Source organism: Giraffa tippelskirchi, chromosome 8 (assembly GCF_054371585.1).
Source record: "Giraffa tippelskirchi isolate mGirTip1 chromosome 8, T2T-mGirTip1v1.2.pri, whole genome shotgun sequence".
NCBI classification, from domain to species: Eukaryota; Metazoa; Chordata; class Mammalia; order Artiodactyla; family Giraffidae; genus Giraffa; species Giraffa tippelskirchi.
The window spans coordinates 152,090,355-152,114,015 of NC_137282.1; the positions used below are offsets into that span (position 1 = coordinate 152,090,355).

The following is a 23,661-nucleotide window of genomic DNA, read 5'->3' on the forward strand; positions in this document are numbered from 1 at the left end:
AATTCGAAGAGCCATCTCATAAAGGTTAAGGCTCCAACATGAAAGGAGGCTTGGGGGGAAAGCTGAGAACAAAAGAACTTTCAAAGAAAGATGCAATAGTATGGTACTGGCACAAAGATAGAAATATAGATCAATGGAACAAAATAGAAAGCCCAGAGATAAACCCACGCACATATGGACACCTTATCTTCGACAAAGGAGGCAAGAATATACAATGGAGAAAAGACAATCTCTTTAACAAGTGGTGCTGGGAAAACTGGTCAACCACTTGTAAAAGAATGAAACTAGAACACTTCCTAACACCGTACACAAAAATAAACTCAAAATGGATTAACGATCTAAACGTAAGACCAGAAACTATAAAACTCCTAGAGGAAAACATAGGCAAAACACTCTCCGACATAAATCACAGCAGGATCCTCCATGTCCCACCTCCCAGAATATTGGAAATAAAAGCAAAAATAAACAAATGGGACCTAATTAAAATTAAAAGCTTTTGCACAACAAAGGAAACTATAAACAAGGTGAAAAGACAGCCTTCAGAATGGGAGAAAATAATAGCAAATGAAGCAACAGACAAACAATTAATCTCAAAAATATACAAGCAACTCCTGCAGCTGAATTCCAGAAAAATAAACGACCCAATCAAAAAATGGGCCAAAGAACTAAACAGACATTTCTCCAAAGAAGACATACAGATGGCTAACAAACACATGAAAAGATGCTCAACATCACTCATTATTAGAGAAATGCAAATCAAAACCACAATGAGGTATCATTTCACACCAGTCAGAATGGCTGCTATCCAAAAGTCTACAAGCAATAAATGCTGGAGAGGGTGTGGAGAAAAGGGAACCCTCTTACACTGTTGGTGGGAATGCAAACTAGTACAGCCACTATGGAGAACAGTGTGGAGATTCCTTAAAAAACTGGGAATAGAACTGCCATATGACCCAGCAATCCCACTGCTGGGCATATACACCGAGGAAACCAGAATTGAAAGAGACGTGTGTACCCCAATGTTCATCGCAGCACTGTTTACAATAGCCAGGACATGGAAGCGACCTAGATGTCCATCAGCAGACGAATGGATAAGGAAGCTGTGGTACATATACACAATGGAATATTACTCAGCCATTAAAAAAAATACATTTGAATCGGTTCTACTGAGATGGATGAAACTGGAGCCCATTATACAGAGTGAAGTAAGCCAGAAAGAAAAACACCAATACAGTATACTAATGCATATATATGGAATTTGAAAGATGGTAACGATAACCCTATATGCGAGACAGAATAAGAGACACAGATGCATGGAACAATTTTATGGACTCTGAGGGAGAAGGTGAGGGTGGGACGTTCTGGGAGAATAGCATTGAAACATGTATATTATCATATGTGAAAGAGACCCACCTCAAAACTAGGGACACACACAGGCTGAAAGTGAAGGGATGGAAAAACATATTTCATGCAAACGGAGACCAAAAGAAAGCAACAGAACACCATTCCATGTTCGATGCATGAGACAAGGGCTCAGGGCCGGGACAATGGGATGACCCAGAGGGATGGGATGGGGAGGGAGGTGGGTGGGGGGTCCAGGAAGGGGAACACATGTAAACCCATGGCTGATTCATGTCAATGTATGGCAAAAACTATTACAATATTGTAAAGTAATTAGCCCCCAACTAAAATAAATAAATTTATAAAAAAAAAAAAAAAAGAAAGAAAGATGGAACCGTAGCTTGAAACCACATCTAGAGTTGTACCTGGGACACAACAGATACTCGGTACATAAGTAAGTACACATCGAACACATGAGTGAATGCAGTAGGATTAACAGATGAGATGATAACAGGAAAATAAATTCCTATTGTATTGACTTTTTTAAGACGGAGAACAACAATGGCGCTTAAACCATTTGTCAGAGTTTGTAACCACTCTTCGTCGTTGTTTAGTGGTTAAGTTAAGTCATGTCTGACTCTTTGGGACCTCATGAACTGTGTATCCTGCCAGGCTCCTCTGTCCATGGGATTTCCCGGGCAAGAATGCTGGAGTGGATTGCCATTTACTTCTCCAGAGGATCTTCCTGACCCAGGGATGGAACCCATGTCTCCTGTATTGGCAGGCAGATTCTTTATCACCAAGCCAACAGGGAACCCCCCTGTAACCAGTCTATGATAATGCAAATATCAAGAATAGACACATTCACCTACCAAGGAATTGAAGCAACTAGCAATTACAGTAAGTAAAAAGGGTCGCAAAAATTAGGGGAAAAAAAATGCTTAAGGACTAGAGATGGATAATCTTAACCCAACTTTCAAAAAAAACTAAGTTGAAAAAGTAAGTTATGGAAACAAGAGACAAACAAAATTCTAGCCTTAATCAGACATGTGCTTTGAGAACCAGTAGAAAGTAAAGCAATAATCACTAACACATGCCATGCTTAGTATTCCCTTTTCTTTGTTAATATTGGAAGACAGACACAGAAAAGAAAGCCCACAAACATAGCAGTAGCCAATGGAAAAATCACAGATGGATGGAAAGTGGATCCACAGAATAATCCATCAATGCCAAGTGACGTTTCTCTGCTTTGTGGAAAGAGTGATGACTAGGGACCATTCCTATTCAAAAGATTTTCCCCACAAAGAAGCACATGAAAACAAAGACACAAAAGACAAGCTAATCATATATGTAACACAAGGTAAAATAAAATTAAAACACTGGATGACAAGTTAAAACTAAAAAAAGAACTTGGTCAGTCAGTTAGTTCAGTTGCTCAGTCATGTCCAACTTTTTGAGACCCCATGGAATGCATCATGTCAGGCTTCCCTGTCCATCACCAACTCCCAGAACTTGCTCAAACTCATGTCCATCGAGTCAGTGATGCCATCCAACCATCTCATCCTCTATCCCCCTATCCTGCCTTCAATCTTCCCCAGCATCAGGGTCTTTTCCAATGAGTCAGTTCTTTGCATTGGCAGTCAATAAGAATTGGACAAAACAGATGATAATTTTTCTTACTAAGATATAGAGATCCACTAATCTGATTCTACATTTTTTTCAGAGTAAAAACAATCTCTCCAATTCTGTCTCAGAGTCTAGCCAATGAGTTTTACTTTCCACCGGTTAATTTAACCTATTCATAATATTAGAATTTAATACATCTCAAGATCTCCTCTTAAACAGTTCCACATAAAATATTTTCTTGACAAAACTTAAAGTCACCTAGCTGATAAGTGTTGAGTTTGAGGTGAATATGAAGATTATGTAAAAAAGAGGTATACCATTCAGATAAAGATTATCCCAGTCAAGTAAATGACATTATATATTAATAGCATGTATTAACAAACTTATTCTTACATGGAATGTTTTCTCTAACAATAATTATTCATAATGGATGCTAAGGAAGAATTACATGATCACAAGTTGCCTTCCAAAATCACCTAAGATCAAAATGCCCCCGGGTCCCAGTCTCCTTTTTTATCAAATGAGGGAGTTGAAACAATGGCACGAGATTTAACATACTTCCAAGTTTAAAATACTTCCATACTTTAAAATAGTGAAGTGAAGTGAAAGTCATTCAGTCGTGTCCGACTCTTTGCAACCCCATGGACTATACAGTCCATGGAATTCTCCAGGCAAGAATACTGGAGTGGGTTGCCATTCCCTTCTCTGGGGGATCTTACCAACCCAGGGATCGAACCCAGGTCTCCCTCATTGCAGGTGGATTCTTTACCAGCTGAGCCACAAGGGAAGCCCTTAAAATAGTATAAATGTCTAATTAAACTACAGAGTTTTACAGTTTGGCAGCTCCTGACTTGCCCTATGACCTGGCAATTCCACTGCTAGGTATATACCCACAAGAATGGAAAGCAGGGTCTTGAATGGGTATCTGTGCTCAAGTGTTCACACAGCATGATTCACAATAGCCAAAATGTAGAAACAACCCAAGTGTCCATCAACAGATGAAGAGATACACAAAAAGGGATATGTATACACAAAGGAATATTATTCAGCCATAAAAAGACATGAAGTTCTGATACATGCTACAATGTGGATGGAGACAGGCCAGACACAAAAGGAAAATATTGTGTGATTCCACTTACATAAAATATCTAGACTGGGCAAATTCACAGAACAGAAAGTAGGCTGGGAGAAGTGGGGAAGAAGTTACTGTTTAGTTGTTACAGGGTTTCTGCCTGGGATGATCACAGTTTTGCAAGTGGATGGTGGTGATGGCTGTACAACATTGTAAATATTCTTAATGCCATTGAATGACACACCTAAAATGGGTGAAATGGTAAATTTAATGATGCTTTTTAACTCCAATAAAAAGTATAGGGACTTCTCCAGTAGTCCAGTGGTTTAGGCTCCATGCTTCCAATGCAGGGGACATGGGTTTGATCCCTGGTCCAGGAACTAAGAGCCCACATGCCGCACAGTGAAAAAATGAAATATAAATTTTTAAAAATTATTGAATTCAAAAAATTTTATAGATGAGGGAGCTGAGACACACCTGTATGGTCCTAGGCAAGTCTCAATCTCTCCAATTTTCTTAATTCATTTAATCCTCATCTCAAACCCATGGCATAGGGACTATTAATATCCCCATTCTACAGATGAAAAAAATTGAGGTATAGAAATTAAGGTTACACAGTCTAGTAAGGGGTGGAGCCAGCATTCCCACTATTTTTAGAATGCACTAAAAATTTATATTCATCCATAAGAACTGACTTACATAAAGCTTTAATGCCTGGTACTATTAAATTTGTCTAATGAATCACAAAAAAGACATTTTATCTAATAAAATGTTTGTAAACAGTGAGGAATAAGGCCTGCTACTGACAGATGGGGCAGTGGGTAGGGGGAGAGGTGACGGTCATGGAGGAGGAGAGGTGCATTGGGAACAAGGAAACCCTACAGACAGGCTGAGCCCTGGTCACTGAATGGGACTGGTGAGATGGACAGGTCTCACCATTTAAGAAGTCTGAAAATCCAACCTACCTCCTTAGACTTTCTCTAGGTAAGAGCCCCCCAATCATGGCACTGGCTACCAGCCACATCCATCCACGAGGTAAATGCCTTTATTCCAGCAGTAATGTATTTATATAGTGGAAGATATTGGGATAAAGTGAGAGAATGTCAGGGCAGATGTTTGACACCATTCATCAGCATGTGATGCTACAATGCTCAACCTAACCAGCCCACGTGGATAGATTAGGGACAGCCAATATATAAACTACGCCATCATTAATTCCTCTGTTAAGCTCAGAATCCACACAGGACAGTATAGACAGTGTATCAGCCTACGTCTTCATCCATTAAACCTAAAGTTCATCTGATTCTGCTGGTTCTGACAGCATGTTCCACAACATCCTATTTGCATCTTCCTGTAAGTTGTTTTGAGACTACAAAGTTTTTATATCAGTTAGATTAGCAAATATCCTATAAAACCGTCCCTTGTTATTGCCTCCGGGGAATGGGGACAACATTTTGCTTTAGTATGTAAGTTTTTATGATGGAATAGTCTTACTTGAATTCAAAATACTCCCCACTCTGTTGCTTCATAAATTATGTTCTTTACTGGCTCAACCTGTCAGTGCAGAAGACGCAGGTTTGATCCCTGGTTCAGGAAGATCCCCTGGAGGAGAAAAATGGGGCAACCTACTCCAGTATTCCTGCCTGGGAAATTGCATGGGCAGAGGAGCCTGGTGGGCTATAGTCCATGGGGTCACAGAGAGTCAGACATGACTGAGATGTGCACACAAAAAAGGGCAAAAGTGCAATTCAAAACAATGTAGGCCAAGAGATTTTTTTTTTTTTTTTTACTTTACAATATAGTAGTAGTTTTTGCCATACATTGACATGAATCAGCCATGGGTTTACATGTGTTCCCCATCCTGGACCCCCCTCCCACCTCCCTCCCCAGAATTTTTTTAATAAATTCCACCTTAATATACCAGTCTTATACATTTAGTTACATGATATATCCAGGAAGGATGAATCTGCTTTTGGCTTGCTGAGAAAAATAAGCCTATGAGACTGAACCAAACATAGGTCAAAGGCAGTGAATGCCATCCTGTGATTCTCCTGCAAATACTCCCCCTTTATGCTCCACATGGTTCTCTGTTTTCATGTAACAATTATCTGTCAGGGTAATTGCAAAATTAAATGAGATAAATTCTGTTTACCAAATTTACTGACACATTAAAAAAAAAAAAAGTTCACTTCTTTCCTTACTCTCTTACCTCTGGACTTTATTAATCCAGATTCAAAAGCTAGCAATCAGGAAAACTGGATGTTCATGTTAGAGTTTATGCTATATTCTTGACGAGATTTACACAAATCCTGTGAGTACCAGGGCAAACAATATTCTCTTTACTTCTCAGATATGGAAAAACACACCAAAAAAAAAAAGATTCCTACAGATAAAAAGGCAATACAAATAGAAAAGCTATATAAATTACCCCAAGTCTAAGATCAGAAAGAAAATTAGTCCAATACATTGTAAATAGCAGGGCTCCTCAGGTGGTGCTAGTGGTAAAGAACCTGCCTGCCAATGCAGGGGACAATAAGGGATATGGGTTCAATCTCTGGGCTAGGAAGATCCCCTGGAGGAGGGCATGGCAACCTACTCCAGTATCCTTGCCTGGAGAATCCCCATAGACAGAGTAGCCTGGCGGCTATAGTCTATAGGGTCGCAAAGAGTCGGACACGACTGAAGTGACTTAGCACGCAATTGCAAACAGCATTAGAATGATATACTCAGTCACTGGCTATGATTACAAGTATAATCAGAAGGACAGTGAATATCACAATGAGCAGTGAAAATGTTTGGGTGGATTGTTTTTGAAGTGATCTTCGAGAGCAGGGTAAGTGGTGGTAAAACTCATTTTGAGGGTCACTTTCTATTTGTCATGGGCTTCTCTTGTGGCTCAGTTGGTAAAGAATCTGCCTGCAATGCAGGAGACTTGGGTTTGATCCCTGGGTTGGGAAAATCCCCTGGAGAAGGGAAAGGCTACCCACTCCAGTATTCTGGCCTGGAGAATTCCATGGACTGTATAGACCATGGGGTTGCAAAGAGTTGGACACGACTGAGTGACTTTCACTTCACTTCTATTTGTCATATTGTTATTGTGACACTATTTAACTTTTGCGGAACTTCTCTCTTGGACTGCAAGGAGACCCAACCAGTCCATCCTAAAGGAGATCAGTCCTGGGTGTTCATTGGAAGGACTGATGTTGAAGCTGAAACTCCAATACTTTGGCCACCTCATGTGAAGAGTTGACTCATTGGAAAAGACCCTGATGCTGGGAACGATTGGGGGCAGGAGGAGAAGGGGATGACAGAGGATGAGATGGCTGGATGGCATTACCGAATCAATGGACATGGGTTTGGGTAAACTCCGGGAGTTGGTGATGGACAGGGAGGCCTGGCGTGCTGTGATTCATGGGGTTGCAGAGAGTCGGACACGACTGAGCGACTGAACTGAACTGAACTGAACTCTCACATAAGTCCAATTAAAAATACACAGCAACCAATGTAAGGAAAGTTCCATTTCCTGCTAGTCTGCATTTTTTTCTGGCGGTGGTTGGTTAAAATTTTATGTTGCAATTACAGTTTGCCTTTTTCTGAGTACCCTTGTGGCTTTGCTGACAGCTCATAGCTGCCTTAATCTTACACACAGGTTAGTGTAAAGAGGACACATGTAAAACCACATCCACCATCAGGATGAAAAGAAGAGCATGTACATACCTCGTTCAAATTTTAACCGCTGATAAAGCTGAAACTGATCCACAGGTACCAAACAGGCAATCTGAAACCAGAGATATTCAAAAGATGAGATTTCACTTCTTTCCTTACTTTCCTTACTTTCATCACAGAGCCCCAAGTTACCAGTCTTTTTATGATCCCTTTTTCTTATCTGGTTTACTGTATCTTCTCTATACCAGCTGTCTGCAAATTTCTTTTTCCTTATACTGCTCATGCAGTTAACAGAAGCCAGCAGTTCCCAAATCATCCCTAATCCTCAGCCATGGTTAGGCTTCCCTGCTCCAGGCAGCAGTGACAGAACTCAGTGATCATCTTCCATTCTTTTATCAGAATCAAGACTAGTGGGAATTGGCAACCCACTCCAGTATTCTTGTCTGAGAAATCCCAGGGACTGAAGAGCCTGGTGGGTTAGACTCTCTGGGGTCGCGAAAGAGTCGGACATAACTTAGAGACTAAACAACAACAAACAAGACTAGACAACCAAACATTTGGACTTTGCAAATTATCTGTGCACGTTTAGAAACAACGCTCCTTTTCTCTCTTAAGACATTTTTTAAAGATGTTCGTCTTAACCTACTGAGCACCATTCCTTAAATAAAGCCTGATGATTCAAGTGCAGGAAGTAGCTGGGATTTCTATCAAAAAAGAAAAAAAGATTATAGTTCCAGCTTTAAAACTTTGAAAAACTAAGATCAGGCAGACACTACCTCAGGAATAACTTCATTCATCAGCTAGGGAATAGTACTTTCTAAGCAACAAAAAACACCATTTCTTTTGACGAACATCACTTCACGGGCCTCCGGTGATCATTCATTGTCATTCAGGCCCTGGCAGAGAAGACGTGCCTAAGGTATTTCTTGTGGCTAAGCGCCCATTTCCATTTCAGATGGCACTAATAAACAACAGTGATTCATATCTAACTAAATGACATTTCAGATTAATCATTTTAAATTGCATTTCAAAGGCAGATGCAGGAAAAGCAAACTGCTCTTAAACTGGCATTCTAAAAATAATAATTCCACTGACATCATCATATAAATATATTGACATTGCTTAAAAGACTTACAACTGAGAAAAATCAAAGGACTTTAGGTTTTCAGACATTCATCAAGTTGATAAAGGACATAGCCTTGGAAATTGCAACTGTAAAATGTGACATACTTTTGCTATAAAATCTATCTAGATGAAAGCTCTTGCAACTAATGGCAGTCTGCTTTGAGAAAACCTGAGTTTAAAAATAAGGTATCTAACATGGTATTTAACAACCATAATACATTTTAAAAGGTAATGAATATCTAATTCTCCTCCTCACAAAAAAATTCAATTTGTTTATTCTGTAAATGAATCAAGCTAAGTTAGCTAAAATGTATGAAGAACCACAAAGCAAGCAAGTTCAGCCTTCTATGTACCAATTAAAATCGGGTAAAACATAAATTTAATTATAACATTTTTCTCCAGCAGAGAGGGGGAAAACATTGCATTTTCAATCTGGCACCTTAAATAAAAGCTCATTAGCTTGATTATGGTTAATTTTATGCAATATTGTTTTACCCTAATTTTTTTAAATACAGTTAGGCTTTTATCATACTGAAAGTCAGTATTGTTTCATCTGTTATAATACTATCTAGACCTCTTTCCTGAAAGACAAAGGGGTCTCAAATAAAATGCAGAGTTGGAGACAGAAGGTACAGGCTTGTGAAGAGAGACATTAAGAAATTGGTAAAATTCTTGACTTAAGTCACTGATTCCCTGCAGGTGGAGGACAAATAATCTAATCGTACATTAATTTGGGGGCCAAGGGTACTCGGGGAATGACATCATCTGGACCTAAGATACCTCAGTGATATTTTAGAAACCTATTTTTAACAATCCCCCCCCTAAAACCACTTAAGGTCTTTGATTCTATATGAGAGTCTTGTACTCTGCCTGTGAAAGTGAAAGTCGCTCAGTCTTTGCGACACCATGGATTATACAGTCCTTGGAATTCTTCAGGCCAGAATACTGGAGTGAGTAGGGTTCCCTTCTCCAGGGGATTTTCCCAGCCCAGGGATCAAACTCAGGTCTCCTGCATTGTAGGCGGATTCTTTACCAACTGAGCCACCAGGGAAGCCCTGCTACCACTTAAAACAGATTCTGAACTGATGAAGACCTTTAAACCCTTGAAAATCAACCCCTAAAACTTCTGATCAATGACAAGCAATTTATACAACAGCTAAGTCCAACAGAGTTGATGGAAGACAAAGCAAACAGGAGATGAGATAATGTTTCAGACACAGAAGAAATTCTAATGAGAAAAATGACAGAAATTAATGCAGTAAAAAAGTTAACAATGGTAGCGGTGGAAGTTTAATTTTATATTAGAAAGATAAATTTCATCCGAGCACACATTACTGCCAACAGGAAAGTCAGAGGTCTCCAGCTTTTTTTTTGTCTCTTCCTCTACTTTGTATCTCCTATTTTATTATTTTCTAGATCAAAGGTTTGTATGGAATTAGGCCTTAACACAGTAAATCAATTTTCTGTTGAAATTTGTGATCACAGAAAGTTCCATCACTTCTCACTCTGTTTGATCCTTTTGGAATCAAGTTAACACAAAACACACCACACTCTTCTCCAGCGTCTCCCTCCTGGACTTACATCTTCTCCATATACTCATTGAGAGTCTATTATGGGTAAAGTGTTGGCTGGAAGCTTGGGATACAAAAGAGGGAGATACAGAAGCTGCCTTCAAGGAACTTAAATTACTCAGGAGGTAATATGTACACATAGGTTGTAAAAAAAGATCTATTCCTTGATCTTATCATCTGTTAGATTTCACAGATTAGAGCTAATTTTCTGAAATGTTTTTATATACTGACATTTTGTTTTTCTTTTTAAATTACTTTTTATCAGAGTATACTTGCTTTACAATGTTGTGCTAGTTTCTGCTGTACAGCAAAGTGAATCAGCTATACATGTACATATATCCCCTCTTTTGTGGATCTCCTTCCCATTTAGATCACCGCAGGGAAGTGAGGAGAGGTCACTGTGCTCTACAGTAGGTTCTCATCAGTTATCTATTTGATGCATAATATCAATGGTGTATACATGTCAATCTCCCAATTCATCTCACCTCCTCTTCCCCCATGGTACCCATTCGTTTGTTCTCTACATCTGTCTCTATTCTGCCTTGCAAATAAGACCATCTATTCATTTTTCTAAATTCCACATATATGCATTAATATATAGTATTTGCTTTTCTCTTTCTGACTTACTTAACTTTGTATGTATAAACTTCAGGGAAAAAAAAAAAAGATGATTCAGAGTATTAAATTCCCGGTTCCACTGCAATCTGAAGCTAAGTCACTATTGCTCAAGGTCTTTCACAATTATAAAATTGAAATAAATGTTTAGGATGATTACTGAAGGTTCAGTCAGGCTACAGGTTAAGGAACTATTGCTTAAAAAAAGAAAGAAATCACAAGGACGCTAAAATTGATTGCAAAACGGAAATTCTAGAGAATAATGGAACAGATTATAATGAGGTGTGTTATGTATTCAATTATCCTCTTCCTGTGAACAAAGCAATTCCAAATCATTCAAAGACATAACAGGACATTCCTTTTTAACCTTTTTATTTTGAAATAACTTTAGACTTACAAAATGTTGCAAAATCTTGTATAGAGTTCCTAAATGTCATTCCCCTCAATTTCTCCTAACAGGAACACCTTAGTTATATAACCATAGTTAATTATTAAAATAATGAAATTTACATTGATATAAAATAATCCAAGGGCCATATTCAAACTTCACAAATTATCTCAGTAATGTCTTTTTTTTCAGTCCAAGATCCAATTCAGGATACCACCTAGCATTTAGTTGCCATGTCTCCTTAACCTCCTACACCGTTGATTGGATGGCGGTTTCTTAGTATCTTTTTGGTTTCGTGACCTTGACATGTTTGAAGGGTTCAGGCCACTTATTTTGTACAATATTCTCCAGCATGGGTTTGTCTGATTCTCTCTCATGATTACGCTGAGGTTGTGCATGTTTATCAAGAATATCACAGAAGTGATGTTGGGTCATCAGGAGATACATGAGGACAATCTGTCTTGTTACTGTCAATATTAACTTTTTAACTTGGTTAAGATAGATCAGACTGCAAAGAAACCACGTGTAATGCAGGAGACCCAGGTTCGATCCCTGGGTCGGGATACCCTGGAGTAGGAAATGGTAACCCACTACAGTATTCTTGCCTGAAGAATTCCATGGACAGAGGAGCCTGGTGGGCTACAGTCCATAGGGTCACAGAGAGTTGAACACGATTGAGCTTAGCACAATCTATATACCTTTTGTACCTTCTATACCTTTTATACCTTCTATACCTTCTATACCTTTTGTAACCAGCAAGTATTTTGTAGGGAGATATTTTGAGTCTACAAATATCCCATTTCTCATCATAGGTTTTCCTACTAATTTCTGTATTTATCAATAATTCTTGCCTAGGGACTTCCCTCGTGGTCTGGTGGTTAGGACTTGGCCTTCCAATGCGAGGGTGCAGCTTCAATCCCTGGTTGGGAAGCTAAGATTCCACATGCCTCACAGCCAAAAACCCAGAACATAAAACAGAAGCAATATTGTAACAAATTCTGTAAGACTTTTAAAAAAATAATTCTTGCCTATAATAATTATTATTGCGGCATTTAACAATGATTTTCGATTTCTAGCATTCATTCTGCATTTGTAAATTAGAATTCTATTATAAGGAAAGGTTGTACCTTATCCCTCATGTATTTGTTTATTCATTATTTATTTAGATCAGTATGAACTAATGGTACTTATTTTATTCAGTGAGTTCTAATCCATTACTAATCAGACTCATATTCATGCAACAGAAACAAAAATTTCTAAGTATCTTCTCAAATATTGAGAGAACATTCCCCTCAAACCAACTACTAAAAAATCCTGCACTTGACTGAAACTGATTTTTAATGATTTCTCCTTTGGAATTTGTACTAATTTACCTGTTACACAAAAATTTCTCTCTCTTCCTATCCAAGAATGAAAGACCACATTTTCTCCTCATCACTACAGAAATTCTTTCCAAAAAGAAAAAAATTCTTAATTCAAAGAAAAGGCAAATTCAGTTTTATTTTAATAGAACAAAAACAATAATATCATAATATTAACAACAAAAACCTACTAATTACCTGCAGTCACTGAATCACTGTCTTTGTTGTGGTTGTTAAAAATAAACCTGGGGACGCTTATTAAATTCTCAGTTCCTACTCTGCTGAAAATCTTCACTTTTCCAATCCCCTCCACCTACAGCAGAGCATAAGCAGGGAATTCACAATATATGTATATGTGGGGTGTTATAACTATTACACATAAAACTGGATAGATCTAATATCCTCAAATGGAAGAAATAAAAGACACATCCTTGTGTACCATTATTAACTAATATTTTAGCAAGCATCACCACCTACATTGACACAAACCCTACAAAGACCAAAGAAAAAGAGAGGGCAGACAGGCCTGCTAGTCAGAGAAGTGTTTATGCTAAGAGTGCAGTGTGTTCTCATTATATTGATAAATACAGTATATACTGTCTTTTAGTTGGAAAAGTGAAATGGTTAAAACATGGACCAGCTTTCATGTATGTACTACCATCAAGGTCTGGAAAGGCAAGACAGAAGGGAGAAAAAAAAAAAGGCCAGATCTTACTTAGATTTGACCCTTTAAAGCACACTTCTGCTACTGTTGCTTTTAAAAATTAAAGGAACAGGCTGAACACAGAATACAAAAGATCAGTATATCTAGAGAAAGAATTGACCATGTAATTGATCATGACAGCATGTTAAGGTTTTGGCAATTTTTGAAGAACTATGCTCAGATGGTAAAGAATCTGCCCACAATGTGGGAGACCTGGGTTCGATCCTGGGGTTGGGAAGCTTCCCTGGAGAAAGGAATGGCAAACCACTCCAGTATTCTTGCCTGGAGAATTCCATGGACAGAGGAGCTGGTGGGCCACAGCCCATGGCGTCGAAAGGAGTCGGACACGACTTAGAGACTAAACAACAATAAGGCCTCAGTACATCTTCCCACGTCATGCCCTGCCTCCCGCCCTCAGCCCATTGATGGGTAAAAGGGATGTTCCCATGTGCGCATCCCTCCATGTGACACCTTCCCTCCAACACTGCTGAGTCTTCTTGTGTTTGGCTTCAGTTAAAGAAGCAGCTTAGAAACACTACTCGTCACTCACATGCAGTTTTAACACAAAGTTTTAAATATGTTCTAAAACAAAAGTCAGCTTGGAATCTCAAAAGTGTCTGTTGACTCCAGCATGGCAGATTCCTTTGTCCTGCGCTGCCCCAAGGTTTTACTCTTTTTCAGCCGACACGTATTACAGTCAAAGACTGTTATAGACACATTCAGTCCCTTCCCATTCAGACCCTAAAACCACAGGAGCAGCAATATGGCCACTTGCCCCAGAGTCATACTCTTGATAACAGGAGGAAAAAAGAAGAGTTAAATAAAAAGATGATGGGACTTCCCTGGTAGCCCAGCGACTAAGACTCTGTGCTCCCAATGAAGGGGGGCTGGGTTCAATCCTTAGTCAGGGAAATAGAGCCCACCTGCTACAATTAAAAGATTCTAGATGCCGCACTAAAATCCGGTGTAGTCTAATTAATTAATTAATTACTTTAAAAAGAGGGCAAGTGGAGACAGTGCTAAAGGGTGACTGGGGGGAACTACTGGATCTCTTATAATTCCAGCAGCAAAGCTCAGCTGGTAAAGAATCCGACTGCAATGCAGGAGAACCCGGTTCGATTCCTGGGTCGGGAAGATCCACTGGAGAAGGGATAGGCTACCCACTCCAGTATTCTTGGGCTTCCCTGGTGGCTCAGCTGGTAAAGAATCCACCTGCAATGTGGGAGACCTGGGTTCGATCCCTGGGTTGGGAAGATCCCCTGGAGAGAGTGGGTAGCTGTTCTGGCCTGGAGAATTCCATGGACTGTATAGTCCATGGGGTCACAAAGAGTCGGACACGACTGAGCAACTTTCACTTCACTTATCAAAACCACCCTAAATAAACATGTGATATGAGTAAAAACTAAGGGGCTTCCCTGGTGGCTCAGATGGTAAAGAATCCACCTGTAAAGCAGGAGACCCAAGTTCGAGCCCTGGGTCAAGAAGATACTGTGGAAAAGGGAATGGCAACCCGCTACACTATTCTTGCCTGGAGAATTGCATGGACAGAGGAGCCTGGTGGACTATAGTCCATGGGGTCACAAAGAGTCAGACACGACTGAGCGACTAACACTTTCACTTTCATGAGTAAAAACTGTGTTTATTTTGCAAATGCAGCTTTAAATTTCTAGGCAACCCCCATCCACCCATCCCAGTCTTTCCGCAGCCTCCCACCCTAAGTCCCTTCCTATAGCGATTCTGGAGCCCCTGTTCTTGAGAAGAACAACTGCATCCATTCGCCCTCTGGTGCATGCTGTAGCGCCAGCAGGAAAGGTGGGTTGTTTGAGTGTCCTTGGGCTTGCAAGAAGGATGGGTGGGTGAGAAGCTGTTCCCAGCTGTCCAGCACCAGCTGGCAACAGGAGAAAGTCCCACTTCTCAGGTCCTGTAATGGTAGGCATGTATGTGCTCGCTGCTCCAATCTGACGTGGTCCAGACACATGGTTCGTGCTTTCCCTGTAAGTGACGGTTATGTTACTTCCCTAACACAGTAAGGAAACTGCTTCAGTGAGTCACCGCCTTTTGAACAGGGCTACTAACTTCAAGCAAAGGCTGTGCCTGAAGTAATGCTATCAGAACCAACCATCTGTGTCCTGCCTTTCATAATTCCATGTTGGACAAGATTCCTGGATCAAACACTGCTGAGCAACAGCTGGAAGGACCAGATGACGCAAGAGAGCAAAGTTTGCCTTTTCCCTGGCTCCCAGTGGGTGCACCTCTACGACACAAGTTCTCCAGTCACTACTTCCCACCAGCTTCCATGACATTGAAGGGGAGCTGCCTTTTCCACTGTTTCTTACATAAGCAAACAGGTTTTGGAATGGGCACTGAATCCTTTGCTGATGAAGCTACTCCTAATAAATTGAAGTGAAGGGAAAGAGCCACGGCTGAGCCAATTTGGAAGCATTAAAGCTTGCAGGAGACACATATATGAAGCAGAGTCAGCTCTGTGAGATAGACCTACATAGGAAAGCGTTCAGAGGAAAGAACTTAAATTCCTGGTGTCCTTTGAGGAGGAAAAATTTTATACTTCCATGCATTTTATAAGAAAATGAACAGTGAAGGATAATGTATTGTAATACTAACAGAAGCATCGCAAAGGGAACCTCAGCCTTAACCAGAATTATTCTTAACAAGCAAAGTATATTTATGTGTTACCTATAAAAATAAATGTTTGTTTTTTTTTTAAATGATAGGAAAAATTGTCACAGAGACAGAATGCAGAGAAGCACAATCTGGATGTACCACTGTGATAGACTCAATAATCTAGGTTAAGAACTATGTATTATAATAACAACTGTATATGAGAAAAGTGTGATGTCAAGCAAGTCAGACAGGGAGACGGTATAGCCCAAGTTCATGTGTGTGAGGTATTTGCTTTGAAAAGAGTTGCCCCATATAAACTGATGAAGCCACCAATAGCTCCATTATAACCTACTCATTTCTCAATTCCAAAATGAGAGACAATCACCACCACCGCATTTGTTTCTTATTCTGGGGAAAAAAAAAATAGTGGCAAGTTGGTTAAGAACAGTTGATTACTGCAATTCACGCCCATCTTCAGGCAGGCTCTTAGCAAGACCTATGAGTACTGAAATGGTCCTTTAATGCCCCGGAGTGTCTCTTACTCATCTAATGGGAAACAGACTTTGGAGAATATAAGAAATACCACAGTTTAGTTTGGAGTATGTTTTTGTTCTGTTTTTCAGATATCCTTTTGTCATTTTTAAGACCCATTATGGGTTTATTGGCTTTTAATGCAGCCTAAAAGTAAAACTGTTTTTAAAGCAAAGCTGGGTAAATGGAATCAGACTAGGGAAGTGTGAATGAGAATGTGAACAGCGGGAAAAGTCAAGATTAAGGAGAAGAAAAGAACTATGGGGGAAGATGACCAGAGAATGTCTGCACTAAGAAAATCAGAAAAGTTAGACTCCGCTTCAGGGACCTCTGGGACGAACCCTGGCCTGTCAGTCGTCCACACACATTCAGTTCAGCCGCTCAGTCGTGTCCGACTCTTTGCGACCCCATGAATCGCAGCACGCCAGGCCTCCCTGTCCATCACCAACTCCCAGAGTTTACCCAAACCCATGTCCATCGAGTTGGTGATGTCATCCAGCCATCTCATCCTCTGTTGTCCCCTTCTCCTCCTGCCCCTAATCCTTCCCAGCATCAGGGTCTTTTCCAATGAGTCAGCTCTTCGCATCAGGTGGCCAAAGTATTGGAGTTTCAGTTTCAACACCCAGGACTGATCTCCTTTAGGATGGACTGGTTGGATCTCCTTGCAGTCCAAGGGACTCTCAGAGTCTTCTCCAACACCACAGTTCAAAAGCATCAATTCTTCGGTGCTCAGCTTTCTTCACCGTCCAACTCTCACATCTATACATGACCACTGGAAAAACCATAGCCTTGACTAGACGGACCTTTGTTGGCAAAGTAATGTCTCTGCTTTTTAATATGCTCTCTAGGTTGGTCATAACTTTCCTTCCAAGGAGTAACCGTCTTTTAATTTCATGGCTGCAATCACCATCTGCAGTGATTTTGGAGCCCCCAAAAATAAAGTCTGACACTGTTTCCCCATCTATTTCCCTAGCCCTAACATTTGATATCCAAAGGCTCAATGGCTAATGGTTACCATTCATTTAAAGTCTAGAACACCACAATGTAATGAGCTTTCTGCAAAGAGGGAAATGTTCTATTCTGTGCTGTCCAACCTGGTAGCCACTAGCCACATGTGGCAACTGAGTACTTAAAATGTGATCAGTGCAGTCAAAGGAATGAATTCCTAATTTTAATGTTAATTAGTTGCAAATAGCCACATGTAGGCTTATCTAGAAAAGAGATTGTAATTAATTTCAAAGGCTTGTTTAGAAAGATCACTTCATTTATGTTTTAGTAGCTTTTGCACACAAGAATTAAATAAGATTCCATGGCAGACAAAACTCCTGCTGCCTGCTCTATCTCACACTTTTTGCTCTTAGAATTAATTATCTGGCTCATTATCAGTTGAATGTCTCTCTTCGAAGTCAGAAGCTCCAGGAGAACAGTACTGGGACTATCTTATTCACATATCTTGACCAGGAAAGAGCTTGGCACTTTGTACACTCAATGAACATCTGTTGACTGATCAGACCGCTCAGAAGCAAGTCAAAAAGGAAGCATGTTCCCTGGAAGGGTCATGTCTAGAAAGACGCTCCTGCAAACCTGGGTCTCATTTTTAAAAACCATTTCCAAGTTCCACAGATCAACAGTATTCATGGTAGATAACCGAATCTTTCCCCCTTTTAATTTTCTTCTACACATTTTTCACACAAAAGTTAACATTTCTCAGCACAGGATTCATCCATTCAGTACTATCTCTTTGTTTTAAAAATTCCATTTATTTCATGACTTTCCTAAAATGAACAACTTCTAAACCAACATGTATTCCTTTTATTCTTCCCCTCAAATCACTTTGCACTCACTTGTATCACTTACTTGGTATTTCATAAGCTAAACACAGGGCACCCAGAAGCGGACTGGTTAAAAATGGTCTATACCATCTTTCTGACTGCTTTACTTACAAAAGATATATATATGTAAAAGCACATCTGTATATAAATAAAGCACGTGTGTATGTACATGGATACACATACCTTCATACAGACACAGGCACATAGACACGTACATATATACCCACACATATATCAGTTCAGTTCAGTCGCTCAGTTGTGTCCGACTCTTTGTGACCCCACGAATTGCAGCACGCCAGGCCTCCCTGTATATACTTACACACATATAGGCACTCTATTGGACTTTCAATTATCAAGACCCTTACTCTGCACTCTATTTATCTACCGAGTTCTACTTTTAAAGCTATGCAATCTGTCAGAAAGAACTGGATTGGAATTCTAACTCTTTTGCCTTTTAGGTATGCGCTCTTGAGCAAGTTATTTAGACACTCTGAGCTCCAGTTTTATAAATCTATTGAAAGTATTAGATAGTATACTGGCTAAGCAACTACATGAAGGCATACAAGATTTGAAATGAGCAGAACCTGAAAGTTAAAAGCTGATTTAAGGGCAAGCTATTAAATGGGGATTGAAAAAACAAAGAGACATGTCACAGTGAGAACTCACTCAAAAAAACTCAAAAAAAAAACATTTCTATACCTGATAAACACTGAATGAAAGGCCTTTCTCTGCTCTTTAGAAATGGTTCGACACAGGCTACCTCTGCAGAATCATAATAATTTATTTATCTATAACTACGGCTAGTCAGTCATCTGTTTATCTTTGAAGTATTAAAAATGCCCAGGCCACTGACTATTCAGCCTCCAAAGCTCACCTTTGGTAAATTGGATTTCTAGCACCTTGGCCTATTCTAGAACTTCTTCAACACTCAGGGGGCATTTATAAATAGAACCAAAGTAAATAACAGCTTTAACAGCCTCTATAAAGAATCCAAGGTATGTAGCAATAAAGTACTCCTTTAAAAAGTTAACCCCTGTATTTTGTTTCTAGACTCCCTGGTAGAGACGTACATAAAGAGCCAAGATCCCAGGAAATCATGTCAATAGGAAAAAAGGGAAGATCAGGGCACCCATCCATACCTCAGCTTCCTGCAAGGTCCCACGGTTTAGGCACACTATGTCCGGGCAAGTGATGGGAGACCCACATCCTTCTCGGATTGCCAGCTGCATGTACTGTTTCAGACACTAGAAGTTAAGAAGAAAAAAGACAATTACCCACCACATTACAGAAGCCCCAAGGTTATATAACTGCCACTGCCTCTTCTTCCTTAATTGGCAGTCCTGGGGCTCTTGCACTCAGGAAACCAAAGTTATCATGAGTGTGAATACTAAGTGCCATCACTCTGGAAAGAATGCAGAGACAGGTAATTAATTATGCATGACTTCATCCTAAGAATATTGAGTTTATCCAAGGTAACAAGTCAAATTCCTGTATGCTCACACATTTTATCCACCATAGATTGGGAAAAGGAGAAACACTCTTTTGCACTAATGGCAAAAGCCTTCTCTGTACTTTAAAAAGAAGAAAAACTCATGTGACTTTCTAGCTCCATTTTTACCCAGTGGTCCTCTCTCTCAAATTTGCCCAGAAGCAGAATTCATGTCAAGCTCACCAAACAGAATCAAAATAAGATTAAGGCACTGGCTTATCTACAAATACTCTCAGTAGCAAATATACCTGGAAAAGGAAACGTCAAAGACAATTTGAGACCCTCAGACCCTCAAATGAGACCCTCCAAGAACTGTGGGCCTTGGCAGATGCTAAAATGGAGGGGGTTTGAGTAGAATCTGAGAAAAAAAATTATATAGGAAATAAGAAACCCAGAGAGAAATAATACAACATGAAGGACAAACTGGTGTCACTAGTAAAAGCTTAATTAGTAAATAAATCCTATGACATAATTGTGAAGTCTTTTCCTTTCATTGACCATCTTTATGCATTTTTCCCATCTGAAACTGAAACTATCACAACTTTATTATTTCGGAAAAATAATCATGCATTAATATTTATCTGATTGAAATTACTGCTACAATGTACTAATGAATTAATGACTAAGGCAAACCATTTAAACCAAATTTTTTACTCTCTAAATATTTAAAAATTCCCTTCTTCAAGGAGTCAATCATTTTTATCACAGAGAAAACTAGAAAATAGCCTCATTATCCAAAATAGAAAAACTCATCAGTAAATTATGCTAAATTCAAGCAACTGAATGCTGAGGAATCACGAAAAGTACTTTCAAATGATGTTTAAAGACAATGGGGAAATGAGTATGATTTAGTGTGAACTGGGGAATAAAAGAGGATTTAGTATGAATTGGAAAACAGACAATATCTGAGAGCAGAGTCCTCTTAAGTCAGTCTTCCCCTACAACTGACCACATATAGATATAATATTTTAATTTTCATTTTTTTTGCTCAAGAGAAGAGTGAACATTCACTTGGTCTTGGGGTTACTGTGCCAAATATGGGCTCCAGCATGAGGAAGAATAAGTCAAGAAAGCAGTACGAAGGAAACGTGAAGAATTTCAATGTACAGGCAAAACTCAAGAGAAGTACACAAGTAGCTCGAGAAGGCAATGGCACCCCACTCCAGTACTCTTGCCTGGAAAATCCCACAGAAGGAGGAGCCTGGTGGGCTGCAGTCCATGGGGTCGCTAAGAGTCGGACACGACTGAGAGACTTCACTTTCACTTTTCACTTTCATGCATTGGAGAAGGAAATGGCAACCCACTCCAGTGTTCTTGCCTGGAGAATCCCAGGGACGGCGGAGCCTGGTGGGCTGCCGTCTATGGGGTCGCACAGAGTCGGACACGACTGACGCGACTTAGCAGCAGTAGCAGCAAGGGACACATGAGTAAATGATGCAAAGCCTTGTCCACCCAGCTCTGCTCCTGAGGACCTCTCCGCCTTCCATCTGCCACTAGATCCCAACTGCCACTTGAAATTGAACTAGAAAGTGAAAATGTATGGTCTCTAGGCTCAAGGGGAAGACATCTGAGAAAAACAAAGTGAATGGTACAATAAGCATCGAATCCTAATCCCTGGGCTCTAGCCTCAGTGCCACTCTATCAGGTGACAATGGGAACATTACCTAAACCGTGACCCAGGCTGGCCTCCCTTCATTTTTAAAAAATTTTTAATTGGAAGATAATTGCTTTACAAGAGTGTGATGGTTTCTGCCATACATCAGCATGAATCAGCCATAGGTATGTACATGTCCCTTCCATCATGAACCTCCCTCCCACCTCCCACCTCATGTCACCCCTCGAGGTTGTCACAGAGCACCCCTTCGAGCCCTCTGCGGCATACAGCAACTTCCCACTGGCTGTGTTACATATGGTAATGTACATGTTTCCATGCTACTCTCTCAATTTCTGACACTCCGTTTATTTTTAAAATGGGGATAATACCTATTATGGCTACTTCCCAGGGTTTAAAACACTCAAACACACAAACCTAGAATTTTGATTTTGTACATGGAAGCCCTCTGGAAATGTGCAAAATGCAGAATACTTAGTCATATTTTTAGTGCATTTCACCTAGTCTTGGCTTCCCTGGTGGCTCAGCTGGTAAAGAATCTGCCTGCAATGAAGGAGACCCTGGTTTGATTCCTGGGTTGGGAAGATACACTGGAGATGAGATACGTTACCCACTCCAGTACTCTTGGGCTTCCCTGGTGGCTCAGCTGGTAAAGAATCCGCTTGCAATGTGGGAGACCTGGGTTCAATCCCTGGATTGGGAAGATTTCCTGGAGAAGAGAAAGGCTACCCACTCCAGTATTCTGGGCTGGAGAATTCCATGGACTGTATAGTCCATAGAGTCACAAAGAACCAGACACGACTGAGCAACTTTCACTCACTCACTCACCTAGTCTTAGACTTCCAGTAACTTTGTGGAGAAATGTTAATCTTTTAGTCTTGTGAGATTATTCTTTCTCTGCTCCCTTCAGGAAACCAGTTAAACCACTTGTGGTAGAGAAGTTCCATAAACAGAGCAGACATTTACAACAGAACACACACCTCTATTCAATTCTCTCTGTAGAACTATTTGCATCTATAGAAAAGACTTAAATAGGAACTAAAGAGACTATGTGTATCTTTAAAGGCAAAAAAATCCATTTCAACTTTTATTGTAAATTTGTAGAGCCGAAATCTAAGCTATCCCAAGAGTTTATAATGAATGCTCTATTTGCCAAGGTAATGCTCTTAGGAAGGCTGCAGCCACAATATACAAACCAAAGAATTTTGAAGCTTCCCACGAAGTCTCTCCTGACCATGCTTCGAGGAGAGAAGTTAGAGCTGTGTACACTCTCTACAGGCTGTAAGTATATGATCCCTTTAAAAAAATTATGAGAAATACTGGTTCAAGACAGAAATTTGTAAGTGCAAGTTGCAAAGTGATGTTACAGCACAGGCACCTGACCCTCCGTCACTAAGGGCATTTCTATTGAAGGCAAAGAGGGAAACAACCAGCTCTAGTGAATTTTCAAGTACCTTAGGTTCATTATATGTCTTACATTAGCTTTCACTAAAATTTAATCTCAAACCCTCCCTCTCTTCTTTACTACTTCTGGCTAGAGCACAAAAGAACCAAAAGCAATCATATGAACCCCTGTGCATGTTAGTTACATAAACCAAACCTACGTAAAATGGTTAACAATTCTGGGAGAAATGGCATCGAGCTTGTAAATAAAAACAGAGAAACACGGAAAAAAGAAAACTATTATCATTTAATCACATTTAAAAAAATCACATGCCATAAACAATGGCATTAAACAGAAGTTTAAATAGGCAATTTTCATGAGAGCTGATATAGTCTAAGGGAAAACGTTTCAAAAATTGAACTTTTCAAAAACCTTGATGACACAAGAAAGAAACGATTTCTCCTTTTAAAGCATCAACGTTTCACTTAGTTGGTAGAACACAGAAACATCTTTAGGCCATTAAGATCATGTGTAACAATAAGAATTGTTCCTCAGAATCATTCCATAGCACTCAAGGACTCAGATGAGATTTAATCAAGGATTTAGCCATCAAACATCTGTTGAGCCAGATGACCTGTTTCAACCCTGAAAGTCTACAAATTATGTAAAATGGAGTCTTTCCATAAAGGGGTTTCTTCTAGGTGCCTTTCAAGGATGCTACTT

The 23,661-nt window shown here is 39.8% G+C and overlaps 1 protein-coding gene across 6 annotated transcripts in view; it reads right to left on the bottom strand.

Moving 5' to 3' along the window:
* Positions 1-23,661, bottom strand: part of RNF144B (ring finger protein 144B) — a 141,470-nt gene that overhangs the window by 16,964 nt on the left and 100,845 nt on the right. For all 6 annotated transcript variants that reach the window (XR_014061663.1, XM_081518085.1, XM_081518082.1 and 3 more), the window contains 2 exons: positions 19,593-19,697; positions 7,757-7,817 (listed from right to left, as the gene is read on the bottom strand). Coding sequence is in view for 5 of the 6 variants with exons in the window: in XM_081518085.1 (XP_081374211.1) it covers positions 7,757-7,817; positions 19,593-19,697 (166 nt within the window). In the remaining variant the exon portion in view is untranslated. The remainder of the gene's footprint in view (positions 1-7,756; positions 7,818-19,592; positions 19,698-23,661) is intronic.